This window comes from Lutra lutra, chromosome 9 (genome assembly GCF_902655055.1).
Source record: "Lutra lutra chromosome 9, mLutLut1.2, whole genome shotgun sequence".
NCBI lineage: Eukaryota > Metazoa > Chordata > Mammalia > Carnivora > Mustelidae > Lutra > Lutra lutra.
In genome coordinates, this window is record NC_062286.1 from 74,038,090 (window position 1) to 74,063,115 (window position 25,026).

General features: G+C 48.3%; 1 protein-coding gene, 1 long non-coding RNA gene and 1 pseudogene across 3 annotated transcripts in view; 1 reads left to right on the forward strand and 2 right to left on the reverse strand.

Moving 5' to 3' along the window:
• The window catches only part of LOC125109420 (uncharacterized), a 110,904-nt gene extending 92,583 nt beyond the window's left edge, over positions 1 to 18,321 (reverse strand). For both annotated transcript variants that reach the window (XR_007130230.1, XR_007130231.1), the window contains exons 1-2: positions 17,924 to 18,321; positions 12,620 to 12,729 (exon numbers count right to left, since the gene is read on the reverse strand). This is a non-coding gene — a long non-coding RNA (uncharacterized LOC125109420). The remainder of the gene's footprint in view (positions 1 to 12,619; positions 12,730 to 17,923) is intronic.
• Positions 6,808 to 7,785, reverse strand: LOC125109419 (uracil-DNA glycosylase-like; annotated as a pseudogene).
• The window catches only part of KCNK12 (potassium two pore domain channel subfamily K member 12), a 48,762-nt gene continuing 39,649 nt past the window's right edge, over positions 15,914 to 25,026 (forward strand). The window contains exon 1 of the mRNA XM_047746353.1: positions 15,914 to 17,595. Within this exon, the coding sequence (XP_047602309.1) occupies positions 17,205 to 17,595 (391 nt within the window). The 5' untranslated portion in view covers positions 15,914 to 17,204. The remainder of the gene's footprint in view (positions 17,596 to 25,026) is intronic.

A 25,026-nucleotide genomic window follows, 5' to 3' on the forward strand; every position in this document is an offset into this window, starting at 1 on the left:
GGGTTCTGCTAGCCCTTTCCCCTCAGTACAGATCCAACTGGCCCTGGGCAGTCCATAGACCTGGCCTGAGGGACTGAGAGCAGGGAGGAATCCAGGAAGGAACCTGCATGGGTCAAAGAGTGGACTGATGGATGGATGTCCCATATGCACCCCTACCACACACAGCCTTACCCTCTCTGTACCTTTATCCTGCTCTGCTAGTTGGCACTGTCCCTGGGGGCCACAGGGTTAAAGATGATGCTAAGAACATGCTAGGGGCAGGGGTCTCCTACGTGAGTGCCCACTCTTGACACTGCAACTCAGAGTCAAGTCATCAGGAGTGAGTCCTTCCTATAGGCACTGCGTGCCTACCTCAGGCCGCCTGCTGTGGGCAAAAGTACACCCCTGCCCTGCCTGGGCAGATGCAGAGGGCTGATTAGGGGAGAGCCCAAGAGCGCCTCCCAGGGCAGGGTAGGGCCACATGGCACAAAATCCTCAGGGGATGCAGTCCTAATAGTTTTCACCACAGAGCCTGGGATCTTAGGGTGGAGAACTGCTTAGGGGTCATTTACTCATCCCCCTACCTCCACCTCCCTCATCCATCTCCCGAACCTTCTTGTCAACATCAATAGCACTATAAGAAGAACTCCAACGTCCACCTTCTCCACTATGGCCTTGCGCACCCCCCTCCGTCCTTCATTACTAAGGCCTCTGGGTGCTGCCCATGGTCAAAGGCACTTACCGCATCAGTCGCCTTGGTAATGTCCAGACCTTGAGAGGATACCCAAGGGATGGGCTAATGGAGCCCCAGAGATCACACAAAAACCCATTTTTCAATAAGACAATTTACTGGCCCTCTGAAAAGCAGGGGTCTGTGGCATGAATAGAACATTCCCCAAACCACACATGCCTCCTCTCCCACAGAGAGAGAGGGTATCCAAGCATTGGCTTCTGTCACGTCATGTTCAAAAGATCAGTTCAAGAGCTTTAGATTTTCTATATGGAAACTTACGAAGATTTAGATGTTGAGAATCATTATGAAACTGCAATTAGAGGGGCGTCTGGGTGGCCCCCGTTGGTCGGGCATCTGCTTTTGCTTGGGTCGTGGTCCCAGTGTCCTGGGATTGAGGACCTCATCAGAATCCCTGCTCAGAAGAGAGCCTGCTTCTCTCTCTCCTCCCTGCTCGGGCTCTTTCTCACTACTCTCTCTCTCTCTCTCATAGATAAAAAGAAAAGAAAAGAAACTGCACTTAGAAAATTGTCATGTTTGGGGCGCCTGGGTGGCTCAGTGGGTTAAGCCGCTGCCTTCGGCTCAGGTCATGATCTCAGTGTCCTGGGATCGAGCCCCGCATCGGCCTCTCTGCTCAGCAGGGAAACTGCTTCCTCCTCTCTCTCTGCCTGCCTCTCTGCCTGCTTGTGATCTCTCTCTGTCAAATAAATAAATAAAATCTTTAAAAAAAAAAAAAGGAAAAGAAAATTGTCATGTCTGTTGGATTTATAAGATTTGGATAATAAAAATAATAGCAATAGAAACAATACACCTTACTCTATTACAGCATTTTGGGTGTGTCAGATATGGTGTCAGACAGAGGCATTCTCAGGTGGATACTTGGTATGCAAAGGCCAGGTTCCAGGACAGCTGTTTGCACGTGTACATAGACAGACACACACACAGACATGTACCTCAAATGCTGCTCAGCCCTCCAAGGTCCCTGGCAATGGGCACATGGGGGCACCCGGCCACACTGCTGTCAATGCAGATGAACTTGACAGCTGTGAGCTGAGCATTTAAACAGGGAGCCACCTCCCCCAGAGCCCTCTGGAGTCCCAACATCACTAGGGACCAGCTGTGGGAGCACATCTCATCAGGCATCTGCCAGCTGTGGGAGCACACGTCATCACACTCTGCAAACGGCAGCTGCAGGAAGGCACTGGTACTAATGAGTGCCCCCTGCAGACGGCCAGTCAAAGCCAGCATGCGCACACCAAGTGTGGGGACGAGGGGCCAGAGAGGGTGGCTTGGATGACTGCCATGCCTCTGACCAACTGCGAAATCCCAAACTTTTATGGAAGGTTCAGAGAAGGGAAGTTTGGGAGCAAGGTGGGGTGGGAGGCACCTAGCCCCAAGACAGTCAGTGCGATCATCATCCACTCTCATTTGACACCTGAGAAACTGAGACCCAGAGAAAGGAAGGGACTTACTTAAGGTCACATAGTGGGCAGGCAGCAGATAAAGCCCAAGTGTTGTGGCCCTGGCTTGACACTCTCCACGGTCACCAGGGCCATCGTTCCCATGCCTTATGATAGATGGACCCAAAGGCCTGGGTCTGTGGAGAGACAGACCATTCTACAGCCTCGACCCTCCTTGAAATTCAGCCCAAATTAGCCTGCCACTTTTCAGCACTGCTCTGGGGGAGGCCGCCAGGAGGAAAGTATGAATAAACAGACTGAGGGACATGGTCCAGAAGTGACTCTCCTAACAGCTGGAGAGAGAGGCTGTTCTGGAACACGGGTTCTCAGGGGTCTTAGGGGCAATGGGATGTGGTTCCTCCGCTGTGATTGCTCCTGGGTGTCATTCTGCACCATCAGAGTCACCACACCAGTCCAGGAATAATTCCAGACTAGTGACAACCATTCTCCTGAGGGCCCTGGGAATAGTAAAGGGCACAGCCTTGGCATCTCAGCTCTCCCTGAGTCACAGCAAACAATAAAAAGGGGATTTGTGTTCAGCTGCTATGGAAAAAGAATCTGGCAATTTCTCCAAAAAAGTAGACAAAGAATTAATGTATGACCCAACAATTCTGCTCACAGGCACATACCCAAAAGAATTGAAAACAGGTGTTCAAACACTTGAACAAGGACATGTCAAAAGTCCCAGGTTTAAGTCTCATTTGCCTGAGCCAATGCCATGGCAGATAGATGGAGTGCACTGCTTGGCTAGGCTGGGTCTCGCCATCCCTATGGTGGGGATGGGGTCGGACTGAGGGTGAGATGCATAGGACCTGCCTCACCCAAACCAGAGGACTGAGAAGGGGAAAGAGTCTGGATGAGCAAAAACAATAATATCCACTTCAGGACCATGAAGACTGTGACTTCTCATGCCCTTCTCTTTCCTGCTCTCCATCTCCTCCTGCCGAGACACTTTTGGACACAGCATGAGGGGAATGATTTCTGTGTATGTGGACCTGACTGCAGGTCTTCAATTCTTTAGTCATATTCCCAGGATCACATTTGGATCAGACCATGTATCTTGACCCCAGGTTAGAAAACATAGTTAGCAGCCCTCACAGCTCCACTGAGTATGTGAGATTTCTCCTAATCACCTCTTTGACCACTGAACAGTCTTTGTTCTACAGACACAAGCTGACCCTCTGGAGTTTTATTTCAGTGATGAATAATGGATCTGGGTCCAGGAGCACAGAGCTAGTAAGAGAGAGAAAACAAGAGTGCCTTTTCCCCTGTTCTTTCTCTCCCGGGACTGCCATTTTTCTCACACAGGGTTCAAGTCCTCTCCTGGACCTCCTTCTGCAACCTGCAGCCCACCCCGGATCTCCCTTGCTCCCTCTCTCTTGTGTACACAGTTAGAACCACTAGGGTCCCCATTATAGGCTCGGTGATGATCGACCAAGGAATATATCCAACACGAGGTATTCATTCCAGGAGGCTTCCATCTCCCAGGGCAGGGAGTGACCCACCTCAGGGACTCCACCCCGTCCCCACTCAGGTCCTGTGGCTGGATGAAGGAATATTGCAGGAACTGAGCTCCTCCATAAGTAAGAAGGTGGGAGCAGCACAGAGGCAGGGAGAATGTGGGAATCAGGCCCTTTGTTTGGGCCCAAGTCAGGCAAATATCCAACTTACACCCAGAATCTGCTGAGTCTCTACAAAACTCTTTTAAAAGAACCAATGCTGACCCCCATTGCAGCAAAGAAAGGAAGCCACTGCCTACTTACTTGAAAATTTAATTAACCATCTCTGTCTAGCTCCTTGTCTAAGAACAGGACACTTCTCTCGAGAGGACAAGGGAGATGATTTGCAGTCTTTTTGAAATGTGGAAGGAATCCAGTGTCCTGGAGGACAGGACCCGAGGTGAATGAGGAATACAGTTTTGGAGAATGCCTGGTAGGATGGAGAGGCTAGGAGCTGAAAACAAGGTTGACCTCTCTGCCTCTGCTCTGCTCAGCCTACTTAGCTTCACTCTGCTCCCCGCTGGCTCTTAACCCTTTAAGCAACCCACCTGGTCCATTCACAAACATATAAAAACAGTCCTTACAGACTGTTCCCTCTCTGTGGGGAAGAAAGCAAACTGCACAACAGAAAGCCTTTTACAATCACAAATTAACCTCTTGTGACATCCTATTAATACAGATTTACCTCGGTGAGCTATATCCTCCATCATGAATGTTTCACTCAAAATTGCATGTTTGCACTGTTGCCTGCCCCACTAACTCCAAAGCCCCGTGGACTCTATTTGTTGGATGGACTCTGGAGCCATGCTGCGTGGGTTCAAATTCCAGCTCTGCAATTTGCTAGTTGTGTAATGTTGCACAAAGCAGCTAACCTCTGTGCCTCAATTTTATCAACTATAAAATGGGGATGATAATACCTACTTTATAGGGTTGTTGTGAGGACTAAAAGTATTAACCTTTCTAAAGCATTTAGAAACACAGTACATGCCAAGAAAATGTTAATTTAAAACAAATTACTAGTGAAAAAGAGGTGAAGGATGGATTTGAATAGGAACTAGTAGTCTCATTGAGAAACCACACATTTACTGATATTTTAATGGGGAAGGAAAAAGTAATGAAAAAGACAAGGGAAGGGAAGAGGGGGCACCTAAAAAATTCAGGAAGACCTGCCAATGTGAAATTCAGCTTAAACTTCACTTGGGAGAGCACAATGTCAATAAATGACATTCAATAGATAGATAGATAGGGGTGCCTGGGTGGCTCAGTGGGTTAAAGCCTCTGCCTTCGGCCCAGGTCATGATCCCAGAGTCCTGGGATCAAGCCCCGCATTGGGCTGTCTGGTCAGCGGGGAGTCTGCTTCCTCCTTTCTCTGCCTGCCTCTCTGCCTACTTGTGATCTCTGTCAAATAAATAAATAAAATCTAAAAAAAAATAGATAGATAGAAGTATAGATACAGATATGAAAGTTAGATAAGCTCCATGATCATTAGTCAATCCCAGGTACCTGGGACAGTTGTTCTTGGCACATAGTAGGTGCTCAACAAATGTTTCAATTGATATATTGGGGGGAGATTTAATTGGAAAAATTTTAGACAACCTATAATGTAAAATATCCCATCATCTTTGTGAAATTAAATATGTGTAGATAGCTAGGTAGAGTGAGCCAGTCAACTGGGCAGTGGAATCATTAAGATAATTAATACCAGAGGCACCTGGCTGGTTCAGTTGGTAGAGCATATGACTCTGGATCTCAGGATCATGAGTTCGAGCCCCAGGTTGGGTGCACAGATTACTTTAAAAAAAGAAAAGAAGGAAAAATGATTAACAACAGTAACACTCTGGGATAGAATTTGAGGTGGTTTTTGTTTTCTTCTTTTTTGCTTTACTGAATTTTTCTTTCCTTTTTTTAAGATTTTATTTTTTTGTTAGAGAAAGAGCGCAAGCAGGGGGAGCAGCAGGCAGAGGTAGAAGCAGACTCATCGCTGAGCAAGGAGCCTGATGCAGGACTCGATCCCAGGACCCTGGATCATGACATGAGCCAAAAATAGATGTTTAACTCCCTGAGCCAGCCAGGTGTCCCTTGAACTTTTCAATTATTCTATATTAATTACACAGTATTTATAGAGTCTTTTTTTTTTTTCCTTTGGAAATCAACAACCTTTTATTCCCAAACTCACTCGGGGTTAACTCTTTCCCTGGCTAACACATCAACAGCACCTCTAATAGGATCTCAGATGAAGGTACAGACCTAACAAAAATTGTCTCCCCAACAACAACAAAAAAAAAAATATATATATACACACACACACACATATATATACATATATATACACACGCAGATATATATATATATATATATATATATATATCTGCATAAGTATTTTTAAAACAGCGAAATTCACCAGTGTTGCAGGGAAAAAAAATCCCCATGTGATTTCAGTCCATAAAAAATAGGCTTTGGCAGTCTATGCTGTGTTAAAAACTCCAACTCAGGATACACCTCAGAGGAAAGCATTTCCTCACTTAAAAAAATAAAATTAAAAAATTCCCCTTTCTCTTTCTTCCAGTTCATCTTCTACAGTTCACTCCTAGGAACACCCAGTGGATAACTGTAAAAATAAGCCCCAGTTCACTTCCCCCTGACTGTCTGTGAAGGCTCACACAGAGGTTCAGTCCTCAGGAATTTTCATCCCTAAATTTCTAGGCGCTTGCAAACTGTTCTCCTGCTTCCTTCAAGGAGGATCCTGAGGGCTGGGGCAAGGACCCAGGCAGCCAAGAACTGGAATGCCAGCCAGGGCAAAGGGAGGGGGGGCTTTCTAGATAAACACACCTGACACCTTACAACCTCAAGTCTAACCTGCCAGGTAAAAACAAGTAGCATCCGGCTGTACCAAAGAGGTGCTTCTGTCCCCTTTCCCTTTACCATAAAGGTGATGGAAGAAGTCTCATGCCTATTTGACCTCCACTCTCTTCCATATACTGTGACCTCAGGTTTTAGGCCAAAGCCGTGTTGCAAAGACAGTCATATGGTCCCAGGGTAGAACCTTTCATGCTTCTGTCTGGATCAAGCTGCTACTCTTGGCAAATACTTCTATAGCAGCTTCTAGAAAACTGCTCAGAGACAGTCCTCCAGCTCAGGGTCACAGATCCTTCCAGTTGATGGCTCCTTGCTAGACTTCTACAGCAGTGCATTTGTTTCAGAGAAATATCTACATCCGAAGAACCCTCTGTCCCCTCCCCGCGCCCACAATGACAGCAGGGTAGGGGGTTGAGGGTAGGGTGGTGGGCTTACACAGCCTGTAGCACATAGTGGGGCTTCCTAAGAATGGCACTGCCTTTCTTCTGAGAGTAAGAGCCCCAGAGCAAGAAGACAGGGGCCAATGGAGTTCTGACTTAGCCAGGACACAACCGCATCAGTAAATTGCTCCCATACTCTCTCCTTACGAGAACTAGCCTGATGTGCTTGGACTATGAGGACAGTGTTGAGTAAAAGAACACCTTGCTTGGCCCACCCAGATAAATCTCTGTGAACAGGATGAACGAAACATCTATGTCCTTAGATTTTTGTAAATGTTTTCTAAACTTGGTGGTGGTGGAACGGGTCTTCAAACCCTAAAGCAGAGCCCATGGGCTTAGATGGGTCCACCAGACGGATCCTGTCCCAAGGTGACAACCTCCATCTGTTTTAGGGCACACAACACATCTGGGTCCACAGAAAGACTTGGTATGTGGGTAGATAAACAGTGCAATGTTTTCTTTCCTCTGCAACAAATCCCATTAGCTTTATGAAATATGGTTTTCCCAACTCTGCACCCAGTGACATGTTCCAACTGTCGGGGAAACCCACAGGGGTGCTGCATGCGGCAAGTCTGAGCAGGGCGGCCTTGTTCCTCCGGATGCAGACCAACTGCCTGGGGCTCAGCGGCGAGGAGGACGATGTGCTGGGGTTCTCCTGCCCGGCCGGGGCCTTCTTGGAGGGGCTGGCCACTGCATCCCTGCTCTCCTCAGCTACTGCCTGCCAGGCCAGTCTGAGGATGGGACAGCTCGGGACTGCGGGCACGTGGCTTCCTGGCAGGGCTTGGGGAGAAGAAGGAGCAGAGCGTCCTCTGGTCCATCATCTCAGAGCCCAAGGGAGGAGAGACAAGCTGCCCAGGAACCTGTGGTATCCACCAGCTGTGGCGGTCTGAAACTGGCCTATGTATACAGTCTTTAAAAATATGTCAAAATCCACTTGGGACAAATCAGTACACATATGGTCTTACCTACAGAATTAAAAAATCTAGGTCAGATTTTTAAATAAAAGTTGAAATAGACACTTAAAAATTAAGAAGTGATTTGGAATGGAAAGAGAGGGCCCACAGAGATGTTTAGACAAGAAACGCACAGATTTCTGGATGAACAAGAGAATTAGGAGGCAAGGAGTGGTCCCCAGTGGCCTCGTGGAAACTCCTCACTCTAGGATTCTGGGCTTCATTTCCAAGCTCCTTGTATCCAGATAGGCATCAGTGGCTTCATTAATCCTTGAGCATCATGCTGACATAAAGATGACAGGACAGGGGTGCCTGGGTGGCTGAGTGGGTTAAAGCCTCTGCTTTTGGCTCAGGTCATGATCTCAGGGTCCTGGGATTGAGCCCCACATCAGGCTCTCTGCTCATGGGGGAGACTGCTTCCACCTCTCTCTCTCTCTGCCTCTCTGCCTACTTGTGATCTCTGTCAAATAAATAAATAAAATCCTTAAAAAAAAAAAGATGGGGCACCTGGGTGGCTCAGTGGGTTAAAGCCTCTGCCTTCGGCTCAGGTCATGATCCCAGGGTCCTGGGATCGAGCCCCATGTCAGGCTCTCTGCTCAGCAGGGAGCCTGCTTCCTCCACTCTCTCTCTGCCTGCTTCTCTGTGATCTCCATCTGTCAAATAAATAAATAAAATCTTAAAAAAAAAAAAAAAAAAGATGACAGGACAGGAGCGCCTAGCTGGCTCAGTCAGTTAAGCACCTAACTCTGGATTTTGGCTCAGGTCATGATCTCAGTGTCATGAGATCGAGCCCTTCATTGGTTCCACATTTACAACACATAGTTTTGTACTTGACAGGTTCTCAGTAAATGTCTATTCATTGATTATTTGGGAATATACCAGGAAGCAGCAGAACAATCATAGACATTCTTAAGTTCAACTAGAAATCTCCAGTAAGAACTATATATTATCTACACGAGACTCACTTAAGATCCAAAGACAGAAATAGATTGAAAATAAATGGGTGATGGGGCACCTGAGTGGTTTAGTAGATTAAGCATCTGACCCTTGGTTTTAGCTCGGGTCCTGATCTCAGAGTCCTGGGACTGAGTCCCACATCAGGCTCTGCTCTCAATGGGGAGTCTGCTTGAGGATTTCTCTTCCTTTCCCTCTGCTCCTTCCCCCAATAGTGTACACTCTTTCTCTCAAAAATTAAAAAAAAAGTTTTTTTAAATGAAAGTAAGTGGGCGGAAAAAGACATTCAATTTAAGTGGTAACAAAAAGAGAGTTGGAGTGGCTAAACGCCATATAAAACAGACTTCATTTTTTAAAAAATATTTTTTATTTACATTCAATTAATTAACATAAAATGTATTATTGGTTTCAGAGGTACAGGCCTGTGACTCATCAGTCTTATATAATACTTATTTCTCATTACAGCCCGTGCCCGTCCATCATCAACTTACCCCATTCCTCCACTCCTCCCACCCCGCACCTGCCTCCAGCAACCCTCAGTTTGTTTCCTATGATTAAGAGTCTCTTATGGTTTGTTTCCCTCTCTGGTTTTATCTTGTTTTGTTTTTTCCTCTCTTCCCCTATGATCCTCTGTTTTGTTTAATTCCATATATCAGGGAGATCATATGATAATTATCTTTCTCTGACTGACTTATTCTGCTTAGCATAATGCCCTCTAGTTCCATTCACATCATTGCAAATGGCAAGATTTCACTTTTTGATGGCTGTATAATATTCCTGTGTGTGTGTGTGTGTGTGTGTGTGTGTGTAGACACATATCACATCTTCTTTATCCATTCATCTATCGATGGCCTGCTGGGCTCTTTCCATAGTTTGGCTACTGTGAAGATTGCTGTTATAAACACTGGGGTGCAGGTGCCCCTTCAGATCACTACATTTGTATCTTTGGGGTAAACACCCAGTAGTGCAATTGCTAGGTAGTAAGGTAGCTCTATTTTCAACTATTTGAAGAACCTCCATACTGTTTTCCAGAATGGCTGCACCAGCTTGCAGTCCCACCAACAGTGTAGGAGGGTTCCCCTTTCTCCACATCCTCGCCAACATCTGTCATTTCCTGACTGGTTAATTTTAGCCATTCTGACTGGTGTGAGGTGGTATCTCATTGTAGTTCTGATTTATATTTCCCTGATGCCAAATGATGTGGAGCATTTTTCATGCATCTGTTGGCCATTTGGATGTCTTCTTCAGATAAAAAAAAAGACTTTAATTTTTAAAAAGATTTTATGTATTTATTTATCAGAGAGAGAGTGCACAAGCAGAGGAAGCAGCAGGCTGAGGGAGAAGCAGGCTTCCTGCTGAGCAAGGAGCCTGATGTGGGACTCAATACCAGAACCCTGGGATCAAGGCCTGAGCCAAAGGCAGATGTTTAATGGACTGAGCCACCCAGGCATCCCAAAATGGACTTTAAATTAAAAATTGTTATGACAGGGGCACCTGGGTGGCTCAGTGGGTTAAAGCCTCTGCCTTCAGCTCAGGTCATGATCTCAGGATACTGGGATCAAGCCCCGCATCAGGCTCTCTGCTCAGCGGGGAGCCAGCTTCCTCCTCTTTCTCTGCCTGCCTCTCTGCCTACTTATGATCTTTGTCATGTAAATAAATAAAAAATCTTTTTTAAAAAATTGTTATGACAGACCAAAAGAGGACATTACATATTGAAAAAAAGGTAAATCCATCAAGAAGCTATAATAAACATATATGCACCAAGTAACAGAGCCCCAAAACAAAGCAAACATTGACAGATTTGAAGGGGAAAATGAGTTTTACGATAATAGCTGAGACTTACATACTCACTTTTTTATTTATTTGAGAGAGAGAGAGAACATGAGTGGGGAGCACAGAGGGAGAAGAAGCAGACTCCTTGCTGAGCAGAGAACCCTGAGATCATGACCTGAGCCAAAGGCAGACTCTTAACTGATTGAGCCACCCAGGTACCCCTAAATACCCACCTTAAATAATGGATAGAAAATCTAGACAAAGGAACAGTAAGAATAGAGGCTTATTCAGTCCAAAAGGAACCCCTCCCCCAAATGCCAAGTGGAAAGAAAAGGAACATGATCAATCCTGTTATTGTAAGCACCTCTGTACCATCTGCAGCATTGCTTATCTATCACTGCTCAGATGTACTTCACCGTGAGGTGCCACCTTGAGCACCAAGGATACTCTCCTCTCAGGTCATAAGCCCAGGCTCAACCAACTCTAGTTCTCAGATCCCACAGAGTACGAGGGAGATGTGCCTATGGGAAATCTGGCATCAGTTACACCCTCCGCTACCAAAGCATTTAGACGCTTGTCTGAGCCTAGCCTCCATTCTGACTCCTCATCCTCAGAATAATTTCATTTCAAAGGGACTTTTTCCCAGCTCTTGTGCTGTGTTTAGACACTGCCCTCTATACCTTTCCTCAGCATGGCTCTTTGACCTCAGATTCAGGGAAGACAAATCAGACATCTTTCCTTTCCATCCCAGAAGGTCCTGGGTGGAATTGGTTTTGCCCTCCTCAACCACCAGCTCTGTAAAACATGGTGTGAGGAAATGTTTGCCAAATCACATAAAACATAAAAGGTCTTCCTTTTTCCTAATTCTGGGAGAATGAGCGAGGAGGGTTTCTGCCATTATACAACTCAAGTGACCCTTGACATGACAGAGATGATCAGCTTCTCCAGACCCGGACTTTATATATACATACATTAAATTTATTTATATCTGTTACACAACTAATTGCAAGTAATAAATAATAGAGGAGTTCTGAGATCAGGAAGATCAAAGAGTTTTGGAGGCACCCAGGAGATTCTGAATTTGCTACTTGGAATGCAGAATTTTTCATGAGAATTTTACCAACAGAAATTAATTTTTAAGAGAAAGTATTTTCTGGATCAAAATTATTTTATTCAAGTTAATTTAATAACCAATATTCTCTTTACAGCAGCTAAACTTTCCCAATTTTTACCATTTTTTATTTTAAAGAAATCATTGTCCTTGGGATCAATTTTTTTCTGTTTCTGTTTTTTCAATAAAACAATTGATCAACTAATTGTATTTGTATTTTTAATAGCTTTCTTGAGATATAATTCCTATATCATACAATTCATTCATTTAAAATATACAATTTGGTGCTTTTTAGTATATTTGCACAACTGTGTAATCATTGCCACAATTTTAGAGTATTTTTATCATCCTCAAAGAAACTTCCATACCCATTAGCAGTCACTCCCATTTCTCCTCAATTCCTTAGCCCTAAGCAACCACTAAATTACTCATATCTATGTGGATTTTCCAATTCTGCACATTTCTTACAGATAAAATCATACAATAGGTCATCTTTTAGTGACTGGCTTCTTTACTTAGTTTAATATTTCAAGATTCATTCATGTTGTAGCATGTGTCAGTACTCTATTTCTTTTTATTGTTGAATATATCATTGTATAGATATACCCCATTATATTTATTATTCATAAGTTAATGGAGACTTATGAATTTGATGGGTTATTTCCACTTCTTGGCTATTATTGATAAATGCTGCTATGAACATTCATGGAAAAGCTTTTATGTGGATATATCTTCCCATTAATTTGGGTATATGCATGGGGGTAGAATTGCCAGTTGGGTTGACATTCCCTAATTTTCCTAGTTAATGCTCCTGCCATTTTCTCTTATAAAAAAGAGAGACACAGAAAAAGTGAAGACCTGTACCTGTTCAGGTGTCTTATCTGAAGTTCTCAAGGACACAGCAGAACCAAATGATCCTTAGGATTGAAATGACGGCATCAAAGTGATTGGATCAAAATACCCTACAAAGACAACTGACAGAATGGGAGAAAATATTTGCAAATGACATATCAGATAAAGGGCTAGTGTCCAAAATCTATAAAGAACTTAGCAAACTCAACACCCAAAGAACAAATAATCCAATCAAGAAATGGGCAAAAGACATGAACAGACATTTCTGCAAAGAAGACATCCAGATGGCCAACAGACACATGAAAAAGTACTCCATATCACTCGGCATCAGGGAAATACAAATCAAAACCACAATGAGATATCACCTCACACCAGTCAGAATGGCTAAAATTAACAAGTCAGGAAATGACAGATGCTGGCGAGGATGCGGAGAAAGGGGAACCCTCCTACACTGTTGGTGGGAATGCAAGCTGGTGCAACCACTCTGGAAAACAGCATGGAGGTTCCTCAAAATGTTGAAAATAGAACTACCCTATGAGCCAGCAATTGCACTGCTGGGTATTTACCCTAAAGATACAAACGTAGTGATCCGAAGGGGCACGTGCACCTGAATGTTTATAGCAGCAATGTCTACAATAGCCAAACTATGGAAAGAACCTAGATGTCCATCAACAGACGAATGGATAAAGAAGATGTGGTATATATACACAATGGAATACTTTGCAGCCATCAAAAGAAATGAAATCTTGCCATTTGCGACGACGTGGATGGAACTAGAGGGTATCATGCTTAGCGAAATAAGTCAATCGGAGAAAGATAACTATCATATGATCTCCCTGATATGAGGGAGAGGAGATGCAACATGGGGGGTTAAGGGGGTAGGAGAAGAGTAAATGAAACAAGATGGGATTGGGAGGGAGACAAACCATAAGTGACTCTTAATCTCACAAAACAAACTGAGGGTTGATGGGGGGAGGGGGGGGTTGGGGAAGTGGGGTTATGGACACTGGGGAGGGTATGTGCTATGGTGAGTGCTGTGAAGTGTGTAAACCTGGCGATTCACAGACCTGTACCCCTGGGGATAAAACTATATTATATGTTTATAAAAAATAAAATAAAAAAAAATACCCTACAAAGGAAAAGTCTTTTGGAAAAAAGTTCTAACCTGTGTTGAGCTGTATATATGAAGAGCTGTAAAGGAGGAGAAAGAAGACAGCACTCCAGCAGGGGCCAAGCAAAGGCCTGATGATTGGGCTGAGTATGGATAAGCAGGACATAGCAGAAGGTGAGGCTGGAATGATTTTCTGGGAATCACATCAGCAAGGGCTTTTAATGGCAGCCCTGAGGGTTTAAAGACTAAGTTTTTACAGCTGGGGGAAGCCATGGAAGACTGTGATCTAGGGACATTAGTCACATGATCAGATCAAATGGCATGATCACAGCAATGACTGGCAGATGCAAGCTGGATGGAGCTAAAAAGGGAGGGATCTGAGATAGCAAGCCTTCATCCCTAGGAGGCTCCTGCAGCAATTCAGGGCCAAAGTAAAGGCTTTGAGGATAGCCAGCTGGAAATCAGTGACTTAAATATTGATTCAGTGGGCAAAAGTGGCATTCATCATGGGGCTGGTCCCCTAAAGCACCCCATGCCTATGTACAGGGAACTCATCATTTTCCTATTATATAAATTGATTAGATCATTCAGAGTTGAGATTGATGCCAGGGGTTTGCTGCTAATCAAGCTAGAATAACAAGCTGGCGGACAAGGCAGGCCCTCTGCCAGCTGGGCAAGGAGTTGGTCCAGAGGCACAGAACACTGCAGCAAAACACTGTCCCTGCTCTGAGAGTATGGGTAAAGAAAGCCACTGAGAGGTCTGGCAGTGTCCTTCAGCTGCATCTGGAGGCTTCCACTGCCAACTCCTGGAATGACACTTCTCAGGGTTTCTGTCAGGACTGGCCAGTCAGGTGGAATCCAGCTCCAAAGGTCCATGGCTGGGCTATCCTTCCTGCCTACAGGAACTTGTAGAGATGGGGGCATTGCAGGGAAGAGAGAAGTTGGGGCAACAGCACTTTTATAAAGCTCAAGAGGGAGAAAGACTTAGGAAAAAATAATTGAAATACATTTTGCAAATAATAGCAATATTGTGCAATGACAATAATTTGTGTTTGTTTAAAGCTCACAGTATGAATGAGATATTCTTCCCCTCATGCAAAGGTTTCCCTGCCCTTTTCTAAGAAGATCACTGCAAAACTTGACACATGCCACTCACAGCCAGAAATCCTAGTTCTGACCATGGTGGTGAAGTTTCTTCTCATCTGTCTCTCCTAACGTATAGGGGAGGGCAGCTGGCTCTATCTACAAACCTGAACAGCATTTCTAGGAAGATCCAAGTCTCCAATGTGCCTGGTTTAAGAAAACCAATGCCCCAAGTCATCTCTTTTTGCTTTCTAATAGCTCTCCTGCTCCCAACCTGCCCCACCCCACCCCAGTCTCCATATGGGGGCATGAGGTCAGAGGTACCTGGTTTCTAAGCTGGGAAATGCCCAAAGAGTAGTGGAGGCTCTTTCAGGAACCATTTTGAGCACCCGGACCCTTAAGGGGACTGACTATGCTGCCACCACTTCGGGTTGACCTTAGCTTGAGTGTTTTCTAGTGTGGAGGCCAGACAAGCTGGGAAATGGGGTGGGAAAATAGTTCTAATTTTGCCACAGTCCACCCACCTGGGGTGTCTAAACACAGTCACCACCATTGTTTTGTTTTGTTTTTCTGTTATCTGCGTAGTCTCACCATCATCATCAAGGGAAGGTGGCAGACAGAGAAGGGGCTGGCTGCCCTAAGAGAATCATCTTCCGTCCGTACGGAGGGCGTTCCTCACCAGAGAACTTTGTGACCCAGACACTGCCCGACTGTTATGTGGATAAGCTCCCAAGGTAGCGCGGAGCATACGCTGTTTGCGGTCGCTGCGGGACGAGGGGGCGACGATTCCCCGCCCCCGCCGCTCTCAAAAGCACACCCTTTCCTCCGCCCCCAACGCCGGCCTCGGCGGGAGCCCGCTAGCGAGCTTCCCCTGCACCTCTTCTACCCACCCTGCTCAGCCAGGTTCCTATCCAGGCTCCCGCACCCCGGGCTGGAGAAGTCAGGGAGCTAGGGTGGCGAAAGAAGACCCAGGAGCAGGGTGGGTCTGGACTCCTCCTCCTCCGGTGACACCTCGTTCCCCTACTCGAAATGGACTCCTCCCCTCTTTCTGTCCGCAGCATTCTCGCCCTGTCAACACGCTGCTCAGCCACTGTACCTGCCGCCGACTGGGGGGAGGGGCATAGGGGAAGGAGAAAAGGAAACAGGGTTTGGGGAGCACCGCGCAGCAGGGTGACGGGCCTCGCCCCGCGCTGCAGGCCCCCGCAGCCCTAGCGCCGCCCGCCCCCGAGCTGCAGCACCGATGCGCTGTCCGCGGTGCTGACGCCGGCCGCCCGCTCGGTTGGGAGGGGAGGAGACGCCCTCATTCCCAGGTCGCTCCGAGCCGAGTGACCCCACCCCCATTCCTTCCCAGACCGGATCATTTCTCCAAAGCAACCATCAGAGACCTAGCGCTGCGGAAGGATCCAGGAAGAAGCGAGCAAGAGGGAACTTAAAGTTCGGACTGCAGTCCGAGAACCAGGTGTTGGAAGATTCGCGTCTTGTGGCCCCCAACCCCTAAGACCGCAAGGCACCTTCAAGTTGAGCAAAGTTTGGCGGCAGCTTGGAGATAAGAAAGGGATTCCGGAGCCGAAGCTTAGGGACGGGCCTGACGGGGTTCCCTGACAGGGTGGCAGCCAGCACCACAGTCCGGACACCTGCTTCGGTGCCCCGCATTTAGTGCCGCCAGAACCGCCGGGAGGCGTCGCAGCAGCCCAACTCCCCACCCCTTTCTTCCCATCCTTATCTCTCCCCCCGCTCCCCCGCCCAACACCCCGCCCCGGGCGCCGGTGACTCCGCCTCTCCGTGCCGGGCGGCTCTCCGGCTGGAGCTGGAAAGGGAGCGCTTCCCCGGACTAGGCTCTGTTCTGAGGCTGCGAAGCCGACGCCGCCAGCTCAGGCCCGGGGGTGGGAGCGGACTGCCAGCGCAGCCTGCGCCTGGGAGCCGCAGAGAGGGGGAACGCCTCATGGGACGCCCCCGGGGGCTTTCTTCGTGCCCTGCTGCAGTGTCCCAGTCTTAAGACTCCCGGGCTCCCCTGCCCGCCCCGCCCGCAGCCCGCGGCCTGTCTGGAGAGGAGTATGAGGCCCGGGGCCCCGCGGACGCCGGCCATAGGGCGGCAGGGGCCTACCTTCAGACCCCTGCACCCGAGGGTCGCGGGTGAGGAGCCGCGGGAGCCGGCGAGGCGTCGGGGCACGGAGAGGAGCGTCCCAGCCCGGGCGCTCGAAGGGCCTCGGGACCCGTGTGCGGCCTGAGCGCCGAGAAGGCGGAGGCGAGGCGCCCCGCCGTCCGGGCTCTGGGGGAGGCGGCAAGGGGCTCCGCGGCGGCCCCCGACCCCTGGCCACCATCCTCACGCTTCTGCTCCCGCGGGGGGGATGTCGCGGCCCGGGCCCCGAGCGCCGCCCCGGCCCCGGGGCTGAGCTCCGGACCATGTCCTCCCGCAGCCCCCGGCCCCCGCCCCGCCGCTGCCGCCGCCGCCTGCCGCGCCCCTCCTGCTGCTGCTGCTGCTGCCGCCGCTCGCACCTCAACGAGGACACGGGTCGCTTCGTGCTGCTGGCGGCGCTCATCGGCCTCTACCTGGTGGCAGGCGCCACTGTCTTCTCCGCGCTCGAGAGCCCGGGCGAGGCGGAGGCGCGGGCGCGCTGGGGCGCCACGCTGCGCAACTTCAGCGCAGCGCACGGCGTGGCCGAGCCGGAGCTGCGCGCCTTCCTCCGGCACTACGAGGCCGCGCTGGCCGCCGGCGTCCGAGCCGACGCGCTGCGCCCGCGCTGGGACTTCCCCGGCGCCTTCTACTTCGTGGGCACCGTGGTATCGACCATAGGTGAGCGGCGCGCCCCGCGCGCGTCTTTTCCTCTCCGTGCCTTTTACCTGCAGCCCCTTCCACGGCTCCGAGACTGGGTCCGCGTCCCTCGGCTCCCCCACTTACCTTCTAACAACCCACCGCCTGCTTTCGTCTTGCCCTCACCTCTCCGCCCGTCCCCCTTCTCCTGACCCTTCTCTTTCTTAACCGACTGTCCGCGCGGGAAGTGCCGGGAGAGGCCAGTCTCTGGTCCTCACCCAGAGGTGACTCGTAGGCAGTGCGCCTAATGGGGAGCACCTCACCCAGGCGCTGGGCTGACCCGCGGCCGCCCGCGCGCTCTAGCACTTACCAACTCGATGACTTAACCTCTCTGTGCGCCTCAGTTTTCTCCTCTAAAGAGAACAAGCGTCAGGGCCTGCTGTTTCCTTCCATTTCTCGCGCCCCCTGGGTCTGTTTCCTCATCCAGGTGATTTGGGAAGCCCTTTTTTACCTCCACTCACAGCGTTTTTACTTCTTTCTCCTTCCCTTCTTCTTTCGCCACGCGTTTTCCTTCAGTATCCTCCAGCCCTTTACCCTGGGGAGGGCGACCACTTTCCTTGATCTCCTTCCCACCCGCTTCTCCTACGGTTTACACCGCACCTCCTCCAAAGAAAAGCCCGTCTGACTTGGGAGGCCAGGACTTCAGCGCTCTCATTCGGCTCCCCGCCATCCCCTCCTTCTTCCACCCTCTTCACGACTTTCTCGCCCTTTTCCTTCCACCCTCTTCACGACTTCTCCAATTTCTTGACCTCTCCTGTTACCCTGCCATCTTTTCCAACCAATAGTGGCACAAGGGGGTAGCTGGGTGGGGTGGGGGAGGGGGCTGGTTTCTCTATACTTATTATCCCTTTTCCTTATTTTTGGTACAAGCAGCTCACGGTTTCACAACCATACACAACATGCTGTGTAAGTACTCTTTTAGTAAGTCCCCCCACTTCTCCCACTTTTACCCTTTCTCTGAACCTCTCCCGTAGAGAATCTGGAACCACTTACTGCTCCCCACTGCACCCCTTCCAGGTCTGTCTTCTTCTCCTGTCACCCACTTTCCCCATCCTCCCTTTCCCTGAACCCTGGGTGTCATGTGAACAGACCTTCTCCCCAGCTACTACAGAGTGCAGAATAAATACAGGATTTCCACTTTGGTGAGATTTTGTGTGTCCCATCTGCTCCTGCTTTGAGTCTCAGGGTGGAAGAAGGCATTGGGCTGGCCATATCACTAGTCACCCCAAGGCACTATCTCCTGGTGGTAGTTTTGGAGGAGGGGGCTGGATCCACTGGGCTGAGAAGTGGGGGATTGTATGGACACAACTTCCATGGGTAGGCTCTGGGCTAGTCTGGTATGCCAGCTCAGAGACAGGCACAGACTAACTGGCCAGTGTAAGCCATCGCAGATGGCTGCTGGGAGACAGAGAAAGACTTCATGCATGTGCAGGATATGAGCAGCTAGAGATGTGTCTCTGAGTGTATATGTATAGTCTACGAAAGGGCTTCCTTTCCTTCAATGATTTTTTGTGTGTCATGCTTGATCTGATTATTTTAAGTAGAAAAGGCAAATATGGCCCAAGCCCAAAGCACACACAAATTGGATAAAAATACCCTTTAAAAGCTATATCATGTTGTTATGGTGATTGAAGATATAAAATGACCCCCTGGAAAAAAATCCCCTTTTAAGAGCTGCATCAAGTTGCTATAGCAACTAGAGTTTTTTTTAAGTGCTTTAAAAGTACTAAGGATGCTTAGTCTTAGAGGATGACATCATGCATTCATAGCTCATTATGGATCTGTGTTCTTCCTCTTGTAAACACACCCTTTTGCTTTCCTGCACCTAGAGGCACACCTGTGCACATAATGGGTGGTGACAACGTTTCTCTCCCACTTACATGCTCTGGCTTTAGCTTCCTAATGAAACTCACAGGCTAAAGGGAAGGGTGTTAGCAGTGTCCTCTTCCCCTACAGGCAGTGAATCCACCAGAATCAGGCCCCATGCCAATGACCTGTGGTCTCAGCGCCTCTCTGATGGCACTCTCATCAATTTCTTCATTCACTGCCCAGCCACAGCTCCTAAAGCTCCTCTCAGTCTTTGCACAAAATCAAGTCTGTGTGTTGGCAAATTGTTCCAAGCCCCAGTCTTTAATGTACTGGCAGGATTGGCTGTTCTTTAGTCAAACAGAAAGGAGCTATGTTCTCTTTCTAGATTTGTGTTTTCAGATGTAGGCAAGCAGTGTAGGAGGGCTACACTCAAGCATGTGGCTGTGTTACGAATGACCCAGCACACTGTTTCCAAAATCTGCTGTAGGGAGACATGTATCTCTCAGTGGAGCTGCACTCAGGGACCAGAACTAGGCTGTGGACGGCTTAGCATTGAACCAGACCTCTACAGGGATGCCAGGACAGCCATGCGAGCAGCAGCATCGCTGTCAGTTATCCACCTGCTCTAGTGGTCTGAGCCGGTGGTTCAACTCAGTCACTTCTGTCCGTTAGATAAGTTCTGCTGAATCCTGAAGTAGCACGGTTGTCATTTCAGCCTTCTCTTGCAAAATGTACTGCGATGAGATTAACTAAATACATACATACGTCAGTTTCTCTTCTGCTTACATAGTTTCTTTCCCTTAAATGCTCTGAGTCTTCAGAGACAATTATTGTTAGTGTTGGTGCTTTTATGGATTTAGTAGCTCAGGGAGCCAAAGCTCAGTCCAAAAGGATTGTATGCCTGTCACCTTATCGGGTGAGAAATTCGCATGCACTCAGTTTTATCTGATCAGAGAAGATCATGGTGTATATGGTCCATGCTGCAGTGTGGACATTTCTTTTTTGTGGTTGTGTGGACCCTGCTAAATGATGCATCTAGATTTTAGTTATAGTTTTTTTTAAACCTTCTTTTATTTATTCTATAAATATGATATATTGTATATGTCAGACCTGGTGCTACATTTTGAAAACTTAAAGCTTATCCTATGAGACACAGGTTAAAGCATATTCCAACAAGAGATGGATCACACTGTTGATGGGTGGCATATCCTGGCTATTTTCACTAAAGAGGACTGGAACAAGGAGAAGACCTTCAGTCCAACCCCATGTGGTGCAGAGTTTAAGGAACTTGTTTCAGGTCACAGTTAATTATATGTTCAGCTGGGTCCAGAATCCATGTTATGCAGTGTTCAGTCTACCAATTTTATGCATATAATTGGTGGACACATCCTTGTTTGAGACTGAAGTATTTAATAACGGGTGTGGGTGTGTGTGGGTCTGACAGCAGGGCAGGGCTGGGCAGGAGGACTTGTCTGTTGGTCAGGCCAACAACTGATTAAGTCCAGAGAAAGCATGAAGGATCAAACATATCTTAGAAGTCAGACAGACTAGAAGCATCTGGCAGGTCTAAACTGAGAAGGCAAGAGCCAATACCAAGAAGGTCAGAGACAAAGGTGCTAGCGAGTAGGAGACATTGTGATGTTTATCAGAATGGTAGAAGACAGAAACCACTTGCTTTCTGCCTTTTGTTGCCCTGGGGTTGGTGTGTGTGTGTGTGTGTGTATGCACATGCATGCATGTGTTTGTGCATGCATGCACACGTGTAGGGAAGGGGAAGAAGGGGCAGGAATGGCCTTCAGCTAGAGGGAGACACAGAAGAAAAGTTCAGGTGTTACCACGTGTATTCAGGGTTAGATGGAACATCAGGATAACATGAACTCTTTGTCTGGACATTTAGCTGGAACAGGGTCCCATACCCAGAGCTAGGCATAGACAAGTGTGTCCACATGGAACAGATCCAGGAATCACTGCCTGTGATTGTTCAGCAGTAAAATAAAAAACCACTCTGTGGTCTAAATCATTCATCTTGATGGCTCACACTGAACTGAAATCCTGGGTCATTATTCTTTCTTTCATTTATGCTATTTGACATGTTCCTAAGGGGTTGAAATCAAGTTTGCTTTAATGTGGGTGCATTCGTTTATCCAGTCCTCCATTTAACAAAATCCGAGATGAGCAGAACTCATCATAATGCGTGTGTGCCCCTGGGCACATCGTTACCTGCATCTCCTGTGATTACATGAACTCCCACAGATAGAGATGGTGGCCTGTGTTCTTTTAGCCCCAAACAATATTCTTGGAGGCAGTGTTCTTGCTCAAAGATGGCCAAGTATTAATCCATCATTTCACAGCCTAAAAGATGTTTTACTGGTTTACTTTGAAAAGATTCAGAGGAAACTCTCCACTGGCGTTTTAATTATGCAAGGGCTGTCAGATTTACACATGGGGAAGAACATATTTAAAAGTCTTTCTCAAATGGCAGCCTGATATAAACAGAAATATTTTTGCTTCCTTTTATTAGGTTTTCTGGCAGCGTATTTAAGCTATAAAGTCAAAACCACGCTGCTGTAGACGGGATGGTGTAGGTATGAGAAGTGTCACTTTGGCACTGCATAATTTCGCCTGCTACTTTCAGAATTAGGCACACTTAATTATTCAGCCGTGAGATTAGTAACAAGTCCTAACTTTTTTCCTCCTTTTTAACATGGATTTTTAAAGCGGCTTTTGCTTCAAAGGAAACTAAGACATTATAAGACTGAAATGTCACTACCACATTGACATTTGGTTTTTTCCTGACATGTCTGTAATCCAGCCGGAGGTGGCTGTGAGATCCCGGGAGCTGAGGAACATTCCCGGGAAGGAGAGAAGCACCTCTCCTCCCATATTGCCCTTACCGACCACTTCTTATTCAAAGACGACGCTGTGACAACTTTGAAGGACATTTAGGGAAGAGCTTCAGGATTAGATGGGAGGTGCTAGATGGAGAGCAGGAAAGGCGTTCTCAGCCTCGCCCCATCCTCAGCCCCCAGCCCTGGCCCCAGCATGTGGGAGACGATCATGATTTCTTTAGTGAACTACACAGCGAATCACTCATGATACAGCTGCCATTCTCTGTCACACCTTTTGTAGGGAAAAGAAAGAATACTGATCTGTGTGGAGCCAGTTCCCTTTCGTGAGTGTTTTATCCTCAGTGTTGTTTCCATGCTTCCACGTTGCCTTCCCATGCTAATTTTAGTGGGTGCATAATATTCCATCTGGTTGATGTTCTATAATTTACTACCCCTATTGCTGGGAAGCTGGGTAGTTCCCTGTTTAGGGCTATTTTGAGTAATGCCACAGCAATCTTCTTTATGCAGATGGCCTTTTCTTTCTGTAATATCTCCTTGGGTTGAATTCCCAGGGGTGAAATTGCTGAGTCAGTGGACACTGCGGTCTTCCTGGCTTTGGTGGCCAGCCCCTTCGGAGTGAGGGACTCTCTGGTCTCCCCCAAGCTGAGCCTCTACATGGCCTAGCAGAGACTGGACAGTTTTCCAGCTGATTATTCCATGGAAACAGGCCACTTGGTTTTCCCCATAATTGCATTCAGTCCCAGAGGCTGAGCCACCCCTTGAACAAGGCTGTGGCTTTGACACTGTCAGTCTCCACTGATTTCATGAGAGATGCTTCCTTTGGCAAGTTTTGGGTTAGTGAGGAAAGCAGGAACAAGGAACAGATGGGAGTAGCTGCCAGGCCATTAAAGACTGAGAGAGAGGTCCAGTACCTGGACCCTCTTCCCTCCTGTCCCCTGCACTCCTGGGCCAAGCCAGCTGAGGAAGAGCATCCTTCGCCTTAGCCCTGCCTGGGCCCCAGCCTGGAATGGTCCAGAATTGTGCCACATGGATCAAAGATCTACCCCTTAGGGGATTCCAGCTGGACGGTACTATAAAAGTCCTCCAGAACTTCTCACAAGCATTTAGACCATCTTGCCAAAAAAAGCCAAAAGCATCCCGTTATAGAAAACAGACAGTAGCAAATCTCCTCTGATTAGAGGCAGGGGCTGGAGGCCTGCCCAGCAGGCCTACCCTCAGATGCTATGCTCTCCCCCGCAGCTTCTCCAAGGAGCCCTAGAGCTCCTCTAAGACCCACCTGAAGAGGGCTAATTTAGCCTTGTTCCTCACTTCACATAAGGTTCAGAGAGGGGGAGAGGCTCCCCAAGGTTACACTGCTCTGGGACAGTGGGAGGTCCCCAAGGTTACACAGCAAGTCAGAGGAGCATTACATCGAGGAGAAAGGGGAAGAGCATGTAGAGAGAGGACAGTAGGACACTAGAGGAACAGCAAATAACTCGGGTGCCTTGGAGGCATCCTCCAGGGAAAAGCTCCCGCTCCATCTGAAGGTGGTCTGTGTTTGAAGATGGATTCGGTGCCCCCAGTCCTGCCAGCTACAGTGGAACTCTCCTTGCCCTTACGTGGCTGCCTCAGATTCAGAGGAACTGAGAGACAGAGCAAAAGGCCACTGCGTTCCTGCGGTTACTCCCACAGGGAGTAACTGGGGTCTTTCCCAGTCTTCTGCCTAGCTCCGCTGACTTCCCCAGGACCCAGGGCAGGGACAGGGGCTGCCGGCCAGCAACCAGGTTGAGGGTGGGGGTGTGGGGAGCATGCTGGGCCGTCTCTACCTCTCACTGCACTCAGGGGTAGTGACGGGATTTCTGTGCAGGGAAGAGTGAGGAGGCGGAGGGTCTTGAGGCTGTGGGGACATAGGACCTTCCATGGAACTGGGAAGAACCTTTCACAGTGCCCAGGAAGGGGCAGGGAGAGAGCAGAGAAAGAACCAAAGCTCCTTGGCCCTCAGCCCTGTGCAAGCTCTTGGCTACCAGCCCTGCTGCCAGTCTCCGCCCCAGGAAATTCTACCCTGAACCCGCCATTCACAGGCCAGCCTCCAGGCCTTAGGTTTTCCTCACGGGAGTCTAGGCCTTGTCCACTAGCCGTCAGCAGCAATGCTGGAGAATGCTCTGGACCCTGAGTTGTATCTCTTCCCTGGGCTTGGTAACCCCCAGCTCAGTGCTAAGCTCCCACCTGGGCAGCAGGTCAGCGGTGACTGGTGTACCTGAGCCCAAGAAATACCAAGCTCAGGGGGACCTGCTCTGTCGCCTCCCCCAGATCCCAGAGGACTCACCCCCACGTGAGCCTGGGATGGAGCTTCCAGAATTTTCTAATTGCAGCTTGTACTGTGTCTGGATACAATGTTGTTGTACTCACAGTAACAGCGCAGACCAGAAAGGTAGAGCAGCATAAAGCAGGGCTTCTCAAACTAGAAAGTGCATGTGGATCCCTGAGCTCTTGTCAAAATGCAGGTTTCTGGCCTGTAAGTCTGGGGAACATGGAGACTCTGCATTCCTAACAAGCTCCCAGGGATACCCCCATCATTGGTCTCCAGGCCGCACCTATACTAGCCGGGTGGAGGGGAGCAGTGGCGAATCAGGGGACTGCAGCTGAGACCCACCTCTGCCCCTCACTGGCTGTGTGGCTTAAGGCAGGACTGACTCATCACCACCTGGCACCTCAGTTTCTCCATTCCTAAAAGGAACGAGTACCCAGAGTCCCTGTTGTCCCTTCCAGCTCTGAT